General features: G+C 38.8%; 2 protein-coding genes across 2 annotated transcripts; one reads left to right on the plus strand and one right to left on the minus strand.

Moving 5' to 3' along the window:
• The first annotated feature begins 378 nt into the window (after positions 1–378).
• On the plus strand, positions 379–4,132 carry LOC5520400 (sentrin-specific protease 8). The gene is made up of 6 exons (XM_001640187.3): positions 379–567; positions 790–878; positions 1,681–1,789; positions 2,099–2,214; positions 2,537–2,584; positions 3,204–4,132. The coding sequence occupies exons 1-6, from the start codon at positions 443–445 to the stop codon at positions 3,365–3,367; spliced, it is 651 nt and encodes a 216-aa protein (XP_001640237.2). The 5' UTR covers positions 379–442; the 3' UTR covers positions 3,368–4,132.
• LOC5520399 (dynein regulatory complex subunit 6) lies at positions 3,598–16,062 on the minus strand. The gene is made up of 22 exons (XM_032365386.2): positions 15,900–16,062; positions 15,032–15,141; positions 14,859–14,955; positions 13,275–13,342; positions 13,044–13,164; positions 12,898–12,931; positions 12,499–12,608; positions 11,366–11,473; positions 10,978–11,073; positions 10,668–10,693; positions 10,418–10,527; positions 9,927–9,979; positions 9,519–9,619; positions 8,907–9,256; positions 8,573–8,735; positions 7,388–7,507; positions 6,976–7,186; positions 5,749–5,802; positions 5,194–5,274; positions 4,343–4,425; positions 4,015–4,095; positions 3,598–3,828 (listed from the first exon to the last, which is right to left on the minus strand). Exons 1-22 carry the CDS (start codon positions 15,972–15,974, stop codon positions 3,747–3,749), a joined length of 2,334 nt encoding a protein of 777 aa, XP_032221277.2. The 5' UTR covers positions 15,975–16,062; the 3' UTR covers positions 3,598–3,746.
• Positions 16,063–17,285: the final 1,223 nt, after the last annotated feature.

Genomic DNA, 17,285 nt, shown 5'->3' on the forward strand with positions numbered 1-17,285 from the left:
TTAAGAGATGTCAAAGTTATAATGTCAGATTTCGGAAAAAAATCAGTGTCAGCCTTAACATTACAGCCCAGTATTAACAGAATATAAAAATTACACATTAAACGGGTTAACAGTAGCGAATAATGGCAAAACATGTACAGCATATGCGACAAGTAGAGCAACTCCGTTTCAGGCCGGCGGCCATGTTGGCTTACCTACGTGATATACTCGATTACACACGAGGAAAAACAAGAACAATATCGTGTAACTTATACAACAAAGACGCCTTTTACCCTCCGTTCTCGGGCCGAACGAGCTGATTAGCTTACGGGACCTAACGATTTTAACCAAAACTTTATCGTCGCGTGGCCGCCATGTTGTTGTAAAACGAGATTCGGTGGCACGCATTTTCAGCGGAGTTGCCCCTGGGCGCATACACAGCGAGGGAAGTTTAAAAAAAACAATGTCGGACAAAGAAGATCGCAGAATTGTTTTGAATTTTTACGAGAGCCTTTTACGCAAATCTGATGTCGCTTTGCTGGAACCAGGGCAATGGTTGAATGATAACTTGATAGGGTTTATGTTTGAGTATGTATTTCGTTGCAAAATTTTCAGATTTTCCATTTTCTAGTGATTTAATTTTCATAACATCTGTGGTTGTGAGTGGGTTATTCCCTTATGTGTAGGCTTTGGCTAGTTTCTTTCCTGAGATAGTATTGAGTCACGTTTTTATAGCAAAGTGGTTCTCCAGCTGTCCCTCGAATACTTGATTTTCGAGTTTTGCAAAGCAATTCTTATTCTTTGTGACAGATATTTTGAACACGTAGAATTTAGAGATGGATCTAAAGATCTTCTGTTTCTAAGCCCTGGTGTAACACAGCTTATAAAACTTACGCGAGGTAAATAATTGTTATTTTTATATTAATTATTTGTATTATCATTATTTTAGTGACGCCATTCTATTTCTTGTTTAGCATTTTTTAATCGAGCAATGCTCATCTTTATGTAAGAAAAAATTTATAATGTTTTGGTAAATTTTTCTTTATATTACCATCAGTGTTATTTAGCAGAAACCATTTAGTATTATATTCATCATTCTATATAAGAAACACACAAGTAAATATTGTTCAAGGGCATTCCTTGTGTGCATCTAAAAGACTACAATGACATTTGATATGACAAGAAATTCTACAAACGACCTGTTAAAAATCTACTGTAGGTGGTCTGGACAGGCATGGTATATGCAATGATTGAAATGGTATGTTATATGCCTGTAAAAAGAGTAGTCGTGCTGATGTTTCAAGCATTATCCTTTTTACCCCTACAAAGGGCTAACACTCAAAACATCAGCAAAGCAGGTTTTCACAAAGGTGTAAAACAAATAAGTGTGTTGATTTACTGGATTGACATTTGTCTTTGTGATTACTCTATTATATTACTATTTTTCCCAATAAAGGGTGAACATTGAAGCATCAGCTAAGCCTTTTCTGTTGTCCACAGAGGTGTAAAACATTACATTTCAACCTTGTGTTGATTTATTGCATTGACAACTGTGTATTCGTTTAGTCTGGGAATGCTGGCCATCTGAAAGGAAAATAGAAAGCTACTACCACCCTAACCATCACTTTTAAAGTAGCCAAACATTGAAGGTGATTTTTATTGATTAAATAAAAGCAACTCAAATTCAGCCATTTTCTGCAGGTGTGGAGCTGATGGCTATTCTTGAACCTCTTAATCTGCCAAAATACCAAAGAGTTTTTTTTGCTGTGAATAACAATGAAGTAAAAATGTCAACTGGAGGCTCCCACTGGTAAGAAACCTGAACCAATTTAAAACATAATAAAACTAATACTTATACATGATTGAGTTTACTGCTATGTTCCTTTTAAAAGACTTCTGTTTTATGGGGAGGGGACTGAATATAGTTTTAGGTATCTTCAAAATTCAAGAGTTTCCTTTTTAAGGACATATATATTGGAATCAATTCATAGATAGTTCATGTAAAATTTTTTTATATATCTGACTGAGAAAGGTGCATATAAATCTATATTATTATTACAGATATATTATTATTGTTGTTGTTGTTGTTAATTGTTATTATTGTTGTTGCTATCTGTAGGAGCCTCCTAGTGTATTGCAAGAGATCAAACATCTTCAGCCACTATGATTCACTTAGTGAAGCCAACTCCAATGCAGCAAAGGAACTGGCCAATCAAGTGGGCTTAATACTCAAAGGTTCAGTAAACTCATGCAAGTTGTAGGTCACGTACGACACATTGTTAAGAGTGTCCGGATTCCTTGCATAAATTGATATTGTTCTCTGGCTCATGCTTTTGGCAAACCTTTTTTACTAGTATTTTGACAGAACCATGGAGACAACTATATTAGTAAAACAAAAGCCACAGAAAGAGAATTGGAAACATCAAACACCCAAAAGATTCTCTATGACTCAACTTATAGTCATTGAATACTACATGACTCCCCTTTACTGGGAAGGCGTTTGAGTAAGAGGGACAGGAAGTGTTTGCTTGCAAATAATTTCTTTTCATTATCTTAGACCCTGGACCTTCATATGAGGAAGCACTTTGCCCACAACAAGAAAATGGTGAGAGTAAACTGTTCTGAAGTACAGTAATAATGCATGCTCCCCAACTGCCTGTCGAGTCTTCATCAGTTTTTATGAAACAGGCCCTCAGTGGGGGGAGGGACTGGGTGGGACATGCCAGCTCTTTTTTTAGATAAGTATTATCCAAAAATCCAAAAACATTATTGACGTTAAGGGAAAGTTCATTTATTATCCCGAGGGGGTGGCGTGAGGATACTTTGGGGGAGCCTTGAAAAACTTCTGAGGTCTAAATGGGGGGCGTCAAAAGTGTATGAATTTTAAAAAGGGGGGTCACTGATTTCTTTGGGTGTTGTCTCTTCTTTATAATTCGACCAAGTTTTAAAATTAACGGTTGAGGAAGGTGCTTATTGGGGAGGGGGCACTTATTTAAATGAGGGCACTTGTTCAAGTCATTATGGTATCTGGACTTTTGAAGGGGAACATCTCCACCCTCTCTCCCTAAAGTAAATCCAGCTATGGGCCTGTGAAACAGATACAAACCCCATACTGGCATCATGCTGTTGGCATGGTCTGAATGTATGCATATAAAACTGTAAGTTCAACGTTATAGATAAAAAACAAACGCTAAAGTTCTGCTGTTTGTATTGCCTGATTCTAGGAAGTGACTGTGGAGTATATGTGATAGGCATTACAGAACACTTGTGCAAGCAGTGTACTGGTGAGACGACAGTCAAACTTATTGATGCCGTCACTCCTGCTGCAATAGCTAGAAGGAGGCAGCAAATGAAGGAGCTTATTGTGAAGCTGGCGAAGGCTAGCTAGTAATGCAGCTGGGGTTTTATAGTGGCAGCGCCATTGCACTGAGGGCACATCAATATTTAAAAAAAATTAAGGAAATGATTTGTTAGGGTGTGGCTGTGCTCCATAATATTTTCATACTTTTTCTGTATCATGCCCCCCCCCCCAAAAAAAAGGTGCTAAAAAGCTGGAGATTTGGTGCTCTCAAAGGAAAGCAGGAGGTATGGTGCCTACATTAATCGATTCCACATAAACATGTTTAACATATTAACTTTAATTAAAATTAATTAATTGCAAAAAATGGATTTATTTGAAATATTATATAATTTGCATATCTATGTCCTTATATACATATATTCTGTACATATAATAAATGAATTTCCAGATTCCAAGTTATAATGATTTAAGCATTTGCCATGATGCCCAAGGGGCCCTCAATACTGTGGTTCACCGTACACTTCATTTGGAACTTTTGCACTGCATTCCTGAAATAAACAAACAAAATTTATTAAAAAGATTTCTGTGAATAAGATCGAACAATAAAAATAACAAAATTCAATCAATGTTCATGTTAGGGAGATTCCTAAAGTAGTAAAGGAGGGAACAAAGCATACTTTTTGCAGCTAAAAGGGGCGTCTTCATAAGAATAGGAAGGCAGGTGTTCTACTTACTTGGTGATGTTGCGGCAGTAGAGTATGGTCAAGGATTGTAACCTCTTGCATCCTTTTCTGAGGTACCGCAATGCTTTGTCACTAAAATAAAGAAAATTGATTAAATTTTAAGACCTAACAAATAGTCATGAGATTCCTTATTAAAACAAAACAGACAAATTGAACTTACAGACCTAACAACAATTCATGATAGGCCTGTAGCCATGGTTTGCATAAACCCACCCAATCGAGTCAACAATGCCGCTTAAAAGATGGGTCAATGGTCAAACAACCCCACAGTTTCAAATGCAATTATGGATATGTGAGAAGCGTTAAAAGGCACACTTACGAGACAAGGGTGCAGTTTGACAAATCCAACATCTCCAGATAATGGCACACTCCAGATAAATACTGCAAGCTTGAGTCAGTAAGCTAAAAAAAAAACAATATAAGGCTCAATTACCAGCCGTTTTTTAGCTTGCAGTACATGCCCCCACCAAGTGGCGGCAGAGGATCGTAAGACTGCAACGCCCAACGTCGGTTGGGAATATAACCTAACACAATAAAAAATGAACGAATGGAATGGTTTTCATTAGCCCATGAACTAAAGTGTGATAGTCAAAGTGTAATAGTCTGGAAAACACGAAGAGAACAATAGAGTTAGATAGTGTAATACGCTAAGTGTAGTTCACGGGCTAATGAAAATCACTCTAGAAGACAAAATATAGCACATAAGAAACTCATCCTTAAAATTTCCGCGTTGTCTTTTCCTGTTGTCGTGTGCTGTAGTGCCTTTGAGCGTTACGTTTTAGCGGTGTCGATTTCGCCTTGCCTTTCAATCTTAATTGTCTCCTAGTAAATAGTATAATTTCCTCTCTATCATATGCAGAGCTTTCCCGCTTTTTTTATCGGTGACCCTTTTGCATTAACTTTTTGTATCGAACGCATTTGTTTTTCCGTTATAGCGTTTTTTGATTTTCGTTTTTCTCTGTGGTCGAGTAATTGTCTATGAGAAGCGATTCTTTTGGTCGAACAAACTAAATAACGACCATCTAAATATCGGTTGGAGCGCATAATGCCATAAAAGAGTCAAGAAAGACTCCAAAGAGAGCGATCGCGGCGCGATAAAGTGTTAAATCCGGCGAGCGCAAAAAGAAAACATATGCCACCTGTAATCATTTCACTACACCTAAAACCTACCTTGTCGCACCCAGAGAGATTCAAAGTGCGCAAAAGTCGGCAACAGAACACTAGATTCTTGATGGCGTTGTCTGTAAGGTTCTGCAAGGGAGCCACATAAACATAAAAACAACGTCCAGTCCCCTGAACGCTTTACTCAAAATGTAAAAAAGATGTTCGCTACTCGTAAGCCCGTAGAGTAGGGAATCGCTCCCGTTATCACGGCTTAGCAACGATCTAACTCTGAACAAAGAGGACGAAGGGTCTACCACGTAGATGTGCCTCAGTTGAATTGGGTAAACATACATACATTATCTATTCATTGTTCGCAAAGAATTAGGCTGTACCCATGGAGCATTTCGGGTGGGATCGAACAGTTAGCAGTGTTAAAGATAATCAGCAAAATTTATTGAGAGAATATATACTTCATGATTTCAGTCATTGCTTCAAATGAAAAACGCCAAATATCGAGTTGCTGCCAACCCATTCAGCATTCTGGCGTTTCGCGATTCCCAACTTTTAGGCGTGTAGTTGTTATATACTGTTTATGCCTATCTTTGATTGTCTAAGGCTTACAGTGCAATGGGAGATGTCCAGATTCTCAAGGAAACGGCACTGTTGACACATTTTCTGCAACAACAAACAAATTAGACATTGAGTAAATAAAAAAATGGCAGTGCGTTTGATAAATATCAAGTATAGCCCTCTTAAGGCCAAAAAGTCTACGTATATAAAGTCTCTTGAAATCTAGGCACGTAGGCAAAATTTGTGTGTGGGAAGAGGAGGGGGGCGCTTTTATAGTGGTCTTGGGGCGGCCACCCCTTAGCGCATTATATCATATATCAATTGGATCACAAGAAATCAGATACAATACGATAACCAATTCCGTAGCAGTCCTAGTTTCGTATCACTCAGCATTTGTTTTTATCTTTTTGCCTCGAATATTGTAGATTTAAACAACCCTAAACTACCTAAATGATACAAAACTATTTCGAAGCGATTTTAATAATTGTTGCTAAAATGAGCGGCGTTTACTGCACAGTGAACTGACCCGCGTCACGAAAGTCAGATGAAAACAATACCTTCTTTAACAAAAAGGATTTATTTGATTATCCCGTTCTCAATTAATCATTTTAATCCCAGTAATTTTAATTCTAAACGGTTAGTTTTTATTATGTGGGCCTTTTATTTCACTCATTCGGCTGAATAAAGAAGTAAAAATCATTTTTATACATTAATTTTAAGCAAAAAGGAAGGCATGTGATATGTTATTCAGTAAATATGTTTTTATTGATTCTCAAATGAAAAAAACTCGTGCCAGACGACAGATTTTTTTAGCGATACGGAACTACTCCCACTATGTGCAAACAGAAAATACCATATAAATCAATAAAATTTGAAAATGTGTAGTCTTTTCTGTGCATATTATATGCATAAGTTAACTTGTAGTCGTTTTGGAAAAAAATCATGAACATTGGGCCCTCCGCGAAAAAGATAGAGCAATTATAATATGAAGTGATACGGCACTGGTCATCGTACTGTATTTATATTCCATAAATATAGTGGCCTCGTCTTTGAAGCAGTGGACCTGGTTCAAACCCAGGTCAGGTCGACTTTTTCAGGTCTGTAAAAACCTGGCTCACTACATTAGAGACTGTGAATCCCTCGTCTTTTCTGAGGACGTTAAGCAGGAGGTCCTGTTTTTCATCACCGCACGTCATTGACCTGTTTTGGGAACCGCTGGGGATGCTGTCCCGTGGAACCATTGTGAGTACAGTGCTTTCATTTTCTACAATCCCTTACCTGTAATCCGAGATCAGTAATTGCGGAGCATTCGGCTATGACGACATCCCTCATCATGGCGTTATTACCGAGGGAAGACACCCCATGGTCCGAGATGTTACACCCGGACATGTCTATCGAGATCAGGTTAGGCAGGGTTCCCAGAAGCTCCACCCCTGCGTCAGTCACGTGCTCACAGTAGCAGAAGCTGGCATAAACAAGGTTATGACACCTGAAACAATAAACGAATCTTCTTATCACCGTTGGCACTGGCAATCAAAACATTGGCATTTTATGCGCGTATAGTTTTAAAATGGTGCGACAAAATGGGATAAATACACGAATTTCAAATGGTATTTCGTCAATCAAAGGAGTTGTCATACACGCGTGTGTGTTTCAAAAATAGCTGTATGGTATTTTCAGTGGAACTTGCCTCTGAGCGATGCGTAGCAGCGTGACGTCACTGACGCGAACACAGTTTGTCAGATTGAGCTCTTTGATTTTGGATCCTGAGGGTCCCTCAACTATTTGTCGCACGCCAGTGTCTTGAATCCTGTCCAAAAGCCACACATCAACACATGCTGCATCATCGTGTCACGCATGTCATACCATGTCATGTCACCTTATGTCAGCCTAGTCTCAGGCGTCCGGATTTCTGGCCGGGCTCCCTGTGGTTTGTATAAGTTGAGACGTCACTGGGTGAGCTCGTCCCAGACCAAATGCAGTCGCACGTTTTAGCTCAATGCAGAAAACCCGGCAAGAACGCTTGGGACTAGGCTGACCTTTTTTTTTAATTCATAATAAGTCACAGGCCATGTTGTAACGAACAACGTCACCCTTTTCATTTTCCATTGTCACGTAATGCCAAATCAAGTCACGCAAAAGTAGATGAGACCAAGAGAGCATAAGATAAGAGGGACACTTTGGTATTACCCGCACGCCATGTCAATTTCCAATCTGGCTATTTTTAGTAACCACCACCCCACCACTGCGCGTGAGGATTTGCTCCTTTTATTTTGTCCTACACCCCCGCGGGTTGCGTGTTGTTGTTTTGACAAACCGATAGGAATGAAAAAAGATCATGTAAAAAATATATACTCACAGAAAGCTAATCCCTGAATAGTTTGACTGTTTTGTTTGTCTCAGAGGCGAAGTCAAGTCAAGAAGAAAGAAAACACCGACGAGCGATAAAATGGCTGTGATACCGCGTTTGATTTAAATCCCGACTCCAGCTAGTATAATATATACTTAATCGTTAATTTTCGGTTTCAAGTCACAAAACAGCGGCAAACAACAAGATGTAAATGCCAAAGCGTGGGGGTAGGGTGAGTAAAAATGCTCAAGCTCTTATCTTATGCTCTCTTGATGAGACATAAAAGGAGAATAATAGTTGTGTCAACAAAAATACTTCTTACTTATGGACATTTGTTTTTCTTCAGCGTTATGTTAGAAGAGTACTCGAAGGAGAGGGCATCTCTATTCAAGTGCTACACCATGTCATGTGACCTTTGTCTGATAGCACACCGCCTGACAGAGTCCACACCCTATCACGTGACCTTTGCCTGACATGACACAATCAATACCATGTCACGTGGCCTAAGCCACATGCTACACCCACCTGACACAGTCCGCCACATTGATGACGTTCAAGTGTCTGACGGATGCAAGCGCCTTGAGGGAGAGATCCGTGAGCCGAGGGCAGTCTACCATGTACACATGCTCCAACTGAGAGCAGCTTTTCGCCAGCACTTTGACGGACGCGTCTGTAATGCGATTATTCCCTGAAATAGAAAAAAAATTTGGTTGAAGGATGTTGGTCAACCTTTGACCTTTTGACAAAACAACGGTCTGCAATAAGTCTACAATAAAACTTTAACTTTAACTCCTTTGACTGTGCATCCCCCCCAAACTAAGACTGGCAACGTGATTTTATATCGTCAAAGTAAAATCACCTTCAATGCGCAACTTGTGTAGTTTCCTACAAAGCGCCAAGCTCTTGTATGCAGTGTCGGACAGAAAGGGTGAATTGAGTATTGATACAGTACGAAGCGTCCGGCACTCGGACGTCAGACTCTGGATGCATGCATCCCGCAGTCCAGGCAGGTCGTTAAGGATGATGGTATTCAGACTACTGCATCCCATTCCTACAAACTTGTATCCATCGTCTGTTATCTGCTCACAGCCGGAGAGGTCCAAGTAGATGACCTTATGGCACCCCTTACCATTCGCCAGATAACTAAGGCCTTTGTTGCTAAATTTGGTGCAGTAGGCTAGACTGAGGTATTGCATGTTGGTACAGTACCTGAAATAAAAAAATGGTAATGTAAAGAATTTGGAACAAGAGGGGGACAATTCTTCTTTCTTTGAGACAATAATAGACAGAGCAGATGGACATAGACCTAAAATCTTTAATGATTTTTTTTCTCTTTAGTGCGATGGCAATACACAACTCAGTGATACAGCAATTAAGTACATATTTGGACAGATGTCGGAGCAAATCGAACATGCAGTGGACTTTACTAAGGGTGTCTCGTTTATCGTTCAAGACCCAATAGTTGTCTTACCTTGCGAGGTATCTAAGAGTGGAATCTGATATCAGGCAGCTGCTAAGGTTCAAATACAACAAACTAGTACAGCCCATGGCAATATCCTTCATCACTTCATCCTGTACAAATGACACAATGGAATCAATACAAACCAAATAAATACCTAAAATAACCCCAAACATCGACCAGCAACATGCTACAATTGATTTAGCAGGGTTACTCAAGAGAATACACGGCCCCCAAGGGCATGATGGGCAGGTATATAGCCCAGGGCTAAAATAGGTGTTTTTTTTTGGCATTTTGTGTGGCATGATGCTATTCTAATTATGAACACTATGAGGCCACACTGGTGGGACATTCAAAACTTCATCAGCATTCAAGGAAACATTTCTATGTATCTGTATTTCATCACACTGTCTGGCTTACCGTAACGCCTTTGACTTCAGATAAGTTTAAATCTTGAAGATTCCTGCACTGTCCTGAGAACAGGAAGAAATCATCATCAGGAATTTGCTAACACAACGGATCCAGAATGTAAAGCAAATCACACTAGAGGTTATATCGTCGATACTGCATTCTCATTGGCTGACCTACTAGTATGACAAAGAGCCTATCAGGGGCAGTATCGGCAAAAAAATGACCAACGAATAGACAACGTTTCTGGATATAAAAGTCGGTGTGGGCTTATTCAGGCTTGAGGAATGCTGTAATTGTTTAATATCCCATTATTTCAGGTGCTGTTCATATCAAGGATTTGCTGTTGTGAGTCAGTTATCATTTGAAAAAAGAGTAGAATCCTCTAATAAGAAATTACTAAATTTGTGGCTCCTTCTTCAAACCAGGTAGATGTTGAGGGCTGTACCATGTTTTTTTCTGAATAAATAATCTTCTAGGAAATCAATTGAGGTGTATCTTACCTATTATCTTGAGACTCTCTCTTGTCAAATTGTAGCAATTTTTAAGGTTGAGGTGCCCTAGAAATGGTCTGCATTTGTGTATTAGTTTTGCTGTCGCCTTGTTGGTGGCACTGTTGAAAAGTGTGGGAAAAGGTTTCAATTAAAGTTAAGTTGATGAGCATGAAGGGTGAAGAAGATGTTTAGCAGGAGGGTTTTTCAAATTTCCTGGTCATGGTGCAGTATTTGGTCAAAAGTATGCAACACTGCTTACCGGTGTTTTACTTGAGACATATCGATCTGGAATAAAAAAAAATGTCAAATTTGGATTTTGGAAATGAGTTAGATCAGAATTTCTGAGAAGTTCAACTTCTTTCAGGTCCAGTCAATGATTCTCTTCAGAGTTCCTCTGGCTTTACCTTATTCAGACATGTCGAGAAGCGTGGCAGTCAGAAGGAGAAGCCAAACAACAACAGACAATCCATATTTTCTAACTGCCTGCTAATTCTCTCAAGAATCTTTTTTTTCATCATTTATAAACTCCTTTCTTAAAGTCCTTTTACCTGAAAAGCTATCATTAGTACCTTGCTCCAAAGAATATTGGCGTGGATCAGAATCTTCCAGCTGCGACAGACTCTGGCACATCGACTGAGATCGCCAATAGTGATATAACTAAAGATCTACAAAGAATGATTAATACAGAATGAACAATACTGTGAATTGTGATTTAGTTTAATATATCCTATTGGCTACCCTCTCTTGGAGAGAGCTGATCATGATTTCTACATTGTGCTGTTAGATGTGGAAAAGGTGAAAAAATGCTTTTCAACTGTGAATCTTCTTGAATAAGTACTGTATATACACCTTAATGCCAGATATCATATTACCCTAATCACATATAGATTTTTAACTGCATACAGTCTGCATACTGTATTTTTATCCATAAAATCTATAAATATCTAAAGGTCTTACCCTAAGTGCTACATGTCTTGGCAGAGAGGAGATCTCATCCTTGCCATCAGCACGAATTCGGAAAAAGCCCTCATAGCCTGAGTCATTGTACTCTCCCTTCTCAATTTTCTACAGAGCAAAGAAAGTGATTTTTACAAAGTAATTTCACCAACCCCAGCAGTAGACTCATGAAAATAAATAAGAAACAGTTTGACAACAGCCAAAAAAATATATTGAATATTCATAAAAAAACATCACGCACCCCCCACATTCTACACAGTAGCAGCAGCAATAACAACAGATAGCAGTTAACAACATGAGCAGAAGCGATAGGCACAATAGCAGTCACAGCAGCAAAACAGCAACTAGAAGCAATAGCAGTGGCCCAATAACAGAAATAAAAATCACATTACAAATAATGTGTAATTCAGAAAGCGTGTATTTTATAATTATAATTAAGTTTATAATTAAGTTAGCAAACAGGGTGGTGTTTCTCCATAAATCATCAATGTTTTACATGTAAATGCTCTTTCTTGACAATGGTGCCCAGGAGGGGGGATTACTCTCATCAATGAAGAAAGACAGGGTTGAATCTCAGCAAAATTAGTTTTAATGCTTAGGGATAGCACATTGGGTGGTGCTGATGGCAATTTTTACCCCTAAGAGATAGCACATTGGATGGTGCCGATGGCAATTTTCACCCCTAAGAGATAGCACATTGGGTGGTGCCGATGGCAATTTTTACCCCTAAGAGATAGCACATTGGGTGGTGCCGATGGCAATTTTTACCCCTAAGAGATAGCACATTGGGTGGTGCCGATGGCAATTTTTACCCCTAAGAGATAGCACATTGGGCATGGCCAAAGCATTTTAGTGCTTAGAGATGGCAATGCCTTTAGTTATCAATAGTGCTCTGTTGACTGATGGTTTACTGTTAAATAAATTTTGGTCATTTCAGGGCACTACTAGCGTTAGACCCCCTACGGGATAGCAGAGTCTGAAGAATCTTTGAACACCCCCTAAGGGTGAGCAGTTGGTAAAATTTTTTACCCTTGATAGGACTATCACCCCTGTCTTCTTTTAGGGAAAGTCTCCCCCCTGGGATTGTGTATGGGGACATCATGGATGCAAAATGTTTATGGCATGGAAAATACCTCAAAATACTCCTTGGTCTTGCGAGCATCTAATGCTACGCTGTGCCAGGCATCAAACACAAGTCTAAGCAGCGAGATTGTCACCACTCTCTTGATACGCATGGCTATTACTACAGAAAAAAAAGTTTTAAATAACCACCTTATTTTTATTGCCTTGATGCATTCAAATTCGGTGAATATACCCCTGCTTTCAAGAATCGTCAAAGACAAACATAGGTCAGAGTTTTTTGAGAATTCGAAATTGGAGTATTATTGCTGCGAATAGGACTAGAGCAAAAGCAATATAACAAAATCATGTCAAAATAAACGTTCTTAAGCATGGATGAACATTTCAAATTTACAGTGTGTACAGTAGCATAACCTTCAGTAACATGAAGTATCCAAATAATAGTTCCTTACCATATTGGCGTTCCTTCCTTTCTGCCACCCATTCCTATGTTATTGTCAAGGACGTATTAGCAAGGAATGAAGAAAAGGTGTGCTCTTTTTTTTGTTAGATTAGGGCATTTATTTCTGGTTTAACTATTATTTTTATAGCTGGATACAATCCACTTTTGAAGCTGTAATCTGAGAATCCTTTGCCTGTGCCATGTGCGAGCATTGTTCAGTTTTCGATGAAGTATCATCTTCTTCCGCCTCATGTGTCTGTGAAACCTCAGCCATGCACTAATTAAACAAATTAAAACACTTTAGCCCTAACAGAATATTGCATTGAAAAAGTATCCCTCTCCCCTTCCACATACCGTACATCAGTTTTTTGTCAATCAACTGCTCACCTGAAACACATAACCTTCAACTTGCCATTGTACAGATTATAAGCTTTTTGGTACATCTCTGGTGTAGGCTGGAAGACAAAGGACATGAAGCACATAATGTGTAAGCACAATGAGAAGAGTACCCTGGTTCCAGAGCCTCTACCGTCTCTCTTTTTAGAGGCCAGCAAGCTCGAGATGAGGCTCTGGCGTCTTGAAGCACTATTTTAACTTATTAACATTTTGTGATTAGCAATATGTGTCTGTTTCATGGTAGTGCTACGTTGGATGTAAACATCACATTATTCCGGAATCTAGAATCTAGCATGAAAACCGTCAATATAATTCATCTTCATTATAATTCTTCTTCATTCATAGTTAGTGACACCAATCTGCGCAAAGAAGGAGGGTGTGAAATACAACAATTTTTTCTCTGGAAAACACTCAAAGAAGGAAAAAATTGCAGATAAGCTTGCAGTTATTCTAGGAACGAGTCTATCAAAGAACTCAGGGGGAAAATGACCAGTACAATCCACTATCGTTGAGGTGAGAGCAAATTCTGGGGATAAGCTGGAAAATCACTGATTTCCCATTAGTAGCTAGTCAGCAGCACAGATAAGGCATCCCGCCGCTTGATGAAATTGTAAAGAGACTCCTCTTGAACAGGCTAGTTACATTTTCAATACTGGTAAATCTTGTATAACTCTAACAGACTGCAAAGTACAATGAAAATTGTGATCAAAATAATTGCTCCTGCTTGCTCCCCCTGCATTCGCTTTAATGTTTGTTATTGCGATTAACAACTATAAAAAAACGGTTTTGACCTTTTGAACTTGAAGCAAAAATACAATTCTGGCAGTAAAATACTAGACAACACAAGCATGAGTTTGGCACAATGAGAAGTTTATTGAAAGATAATACAATAAAAATGGTGAAAGCTGAAAACAACCAATAGACTTCTCAGCCCACTGTTAGGGTGGGAAGGTGGGAAAGGAAAACAGACTATAATATATAGACGCGTTAACTCAAAGTCCGTTTGCTAGCACTAGCTGGAACATAAAAGACAATATCTGATTACAGTGTGAATAGTACAGTACCAGGTACCAGACTCACTGCCATAAAAGGAAGTGTGAATTAAAGATTTTAATCTGGTTATCAAAATAGCCCAATGATCTGATCCTAGCATAAGTTGAAATAGCACTTTGAGAGGACAGAGCCTCATCACAAGCTCGCTGGCCACTAAACAGAGAGACATTCGAGGCTCTGGAACCAGGGTATAAGGAGAGCTGATTGCATATCAAACATTTAAGGACAGATCCAGAAGTTCAATAACAGGGGCTGAGGCAAAGATTTGAAGGTAAGGGGCGGTTTCTTGTTCTTTAGTTAATCTCACTATATTTCTTCATATTTTCAAGCAAACCCTGAGAATAGAAAGGGGGGAATTGGCCCACCCCTAGATCCACCTGTGGTAGATTGCATAAAAAGACCACAAGGGTGATGTGGTTTTAGCCAAAAAGATTCCTGATAACAAAATATAATTCAAAACCGAATAGAAAAAAGGGGCCAAGGCCAGGAAGAGACATACTATAGGTTTAAATTAAAAAGCACCTGAGAATTTTCATCTTCATAGGACCACAGAAATTCCAAAGCTGCAGTCTTGATTATTCTGTTTTTGGGTTTGTACATTTCATCTATAAAAGAATCCCTAAAAAAAAGACAAATCAATTTTGAGATTTTGATAATTCTGATAATTTTGAGATTCTGATAAGCGAGTTATTTACCATCTGAGATCTTCCAGCACTTGCTCATCTCCAAGTACAAGTGTGAGTTTGCTGAGTATAAACTCCTGGGGGTCATCTGGACAGTTGATTGCTAAAGCTGTCAGAATAGCCTGAGGGATACCATAATGTGAATCAGTCAATACCAGAGTCATCATAAATTGATGGTGCCTTGAAGATCCTGGGATCAAGATTGAATGTTTCAAACCTTATATCCCAAACTTCCACCTGAACTAAGTATCCCCCATCCCTTCTCACTGGATTTTTTCTTGGTGGAACATTTTGCACAAAAGCCAAAGGTGTTCTGATGGTGGGGGAATTTATTTTTTCTAGAAAATGGTTGACAACGAAGTGTACTCCTGACTCTTCCCAATAGGCAGTACCTGACTTCCGAGGTGAAAAATAAAGAAATATCATAAGCATTTACAGAAACTAAACAGAACTTTTCCTTGAAGGCTTCAACTTCTACTGTCAGTCTATCTGCGGTTTGCACGTTGCAACTAATACAACTTTTTCGCTGTAGTAATATCTTTAGGTGGTACCTGACGGTAATAAATAATATCAACACGTAAATATATTGGCCGAGGGGGTTTTAAGCTACTTTCGAGGTTTGCCCGCTCATTAAAATATAATTAAAATCGATGTTTTCTCTACCTTAGAAGAAAGCTTTGAAAAAAGAAAGGTGCATTTATACTTTAACAACCGTTTTACAATTATTAAAGTAGCATCCACAACATTCAGAGCCTAAATATCCCACAGCCAATAACTTTTAATTGTCTGTTCAATTTCGGATTAATTGGAATTAGAAAGCCAGTGTTTTGGCGCGGCGCATAGCAAGAAGTCAAAAGCACCACCAAAACAAAGATCTCACCTCAAAAACATCGGGCAAGCGATGTCTGAGAAGATAGCGACGTAATTCGGGGTCGCAATTCTTGAGGGAAGCCATTGTTACATAAAAGAATTCGTGTTTACAGCAACGAACCAACACAAACCTGCCGCCATTATGAAACCACTTAGGGGATCTGGTGTTGCCATGGAGATCTTCAGACCACAGGCAACCCGTTCATTTTCAGGACCAGGCTGTTTCAAATTTGATAGTATACTACGCGCAGTCTGGATTGTGAAAATATGAATAGGGCGACTGTTTCGAATTGGTGCTCCCCATAGATCTGTACCTTGGTTTCATAGTCTGAAAGTCCGCCCACATCCGCTTATAAGAAGTCTAAAATACAAAAAGTGGTGTCAACTCTTCTCTTCTTTTCTCTCTCTTCTTCTTCTTATTTCCCGAAAAAAAAAATAGTGCCTCATATGTCCAGGGTAACTATATATCACACGGGATAAACTATACATACTTTTGGGGCTACAGTAATATAGAGAAGTGTTCTTGTTCCTCGAACCATCATCAACCATTACATATCCTCAATAAAAGATTTTTAACGATTTTTGTATATCCATCAAATATCGCGAGATCAAAGTTCGCGATCTTTATTTTTCGCGAGTCTTTTTTGTCGAGTCGATTTTTTTGAAATCGCGAAAACGCGAATCAGCTGACGCAAATTTAAAGCCGCATTATCACCAGTTTACTTCCGGAGGTCCGACGGAAATCCAACCGTTAAAAGACAAAAGAATCTATTCGAATCCGAAATATTTAACAGGCCATCCGCTCTAAATTAGCAGTCACATCCTCTAAGAAACTTCCAATAGACACACTGCTTTCTATATTTTAAAATATTTTTCGTGTTTACCATTAAAAATCATCAGAGATTCTTACGTAATCGACCGGAAGTAAACTGGTGACAATGCGGCTTTAAGTACGCGTGATAATTAAGCAGAATAAAGTATGTCTATCAGACCACATACCTACCGTTTGTATAATAACAAACTGGCCATCAATTTCTCATGCTTTATATTCCAGGGGTAATCAGCTATCGCAAACATATGTCAAAAGACAAATCCATTGGAAATAACCTTTTCTCATTATTTAAATGTATTTCACACCGTTTATGATATTAAATTATATTAACTCAATTTTAAGTTTTCCGCCGGATACCACATGTTCATCCCGAAGACATTGTAAGTAAAATTTTTATTTAACCGCACTCCTTTTAAGGACATATGTTTTTTTTAAGTGATGGGAAATAAACCTATCAAATATTTGTAAATGTATTTTAAAAATACATATGTTATGCACAAATCTTGGTTTAAAAGTCCCAAGATCCCTTGTTCCCCTTTGTTCACCCCTGTTCTTGGTTTTCCG

The sequence above is a fragment of the Nematostella vectensis genome, chromosome 1, assembly GCF_932526225.1.
Source record: "Nematostella vectensis chromosome 1, jaNemVect1.1, whole genome shotgun sequence".
Classification (NCBI taxonomy): Eukaryota; Metazoa; Cnidaria; class Anthozoa; order Actiniaria; family Edwardsiidae; genus Nematostella; species Nematostella vectensis.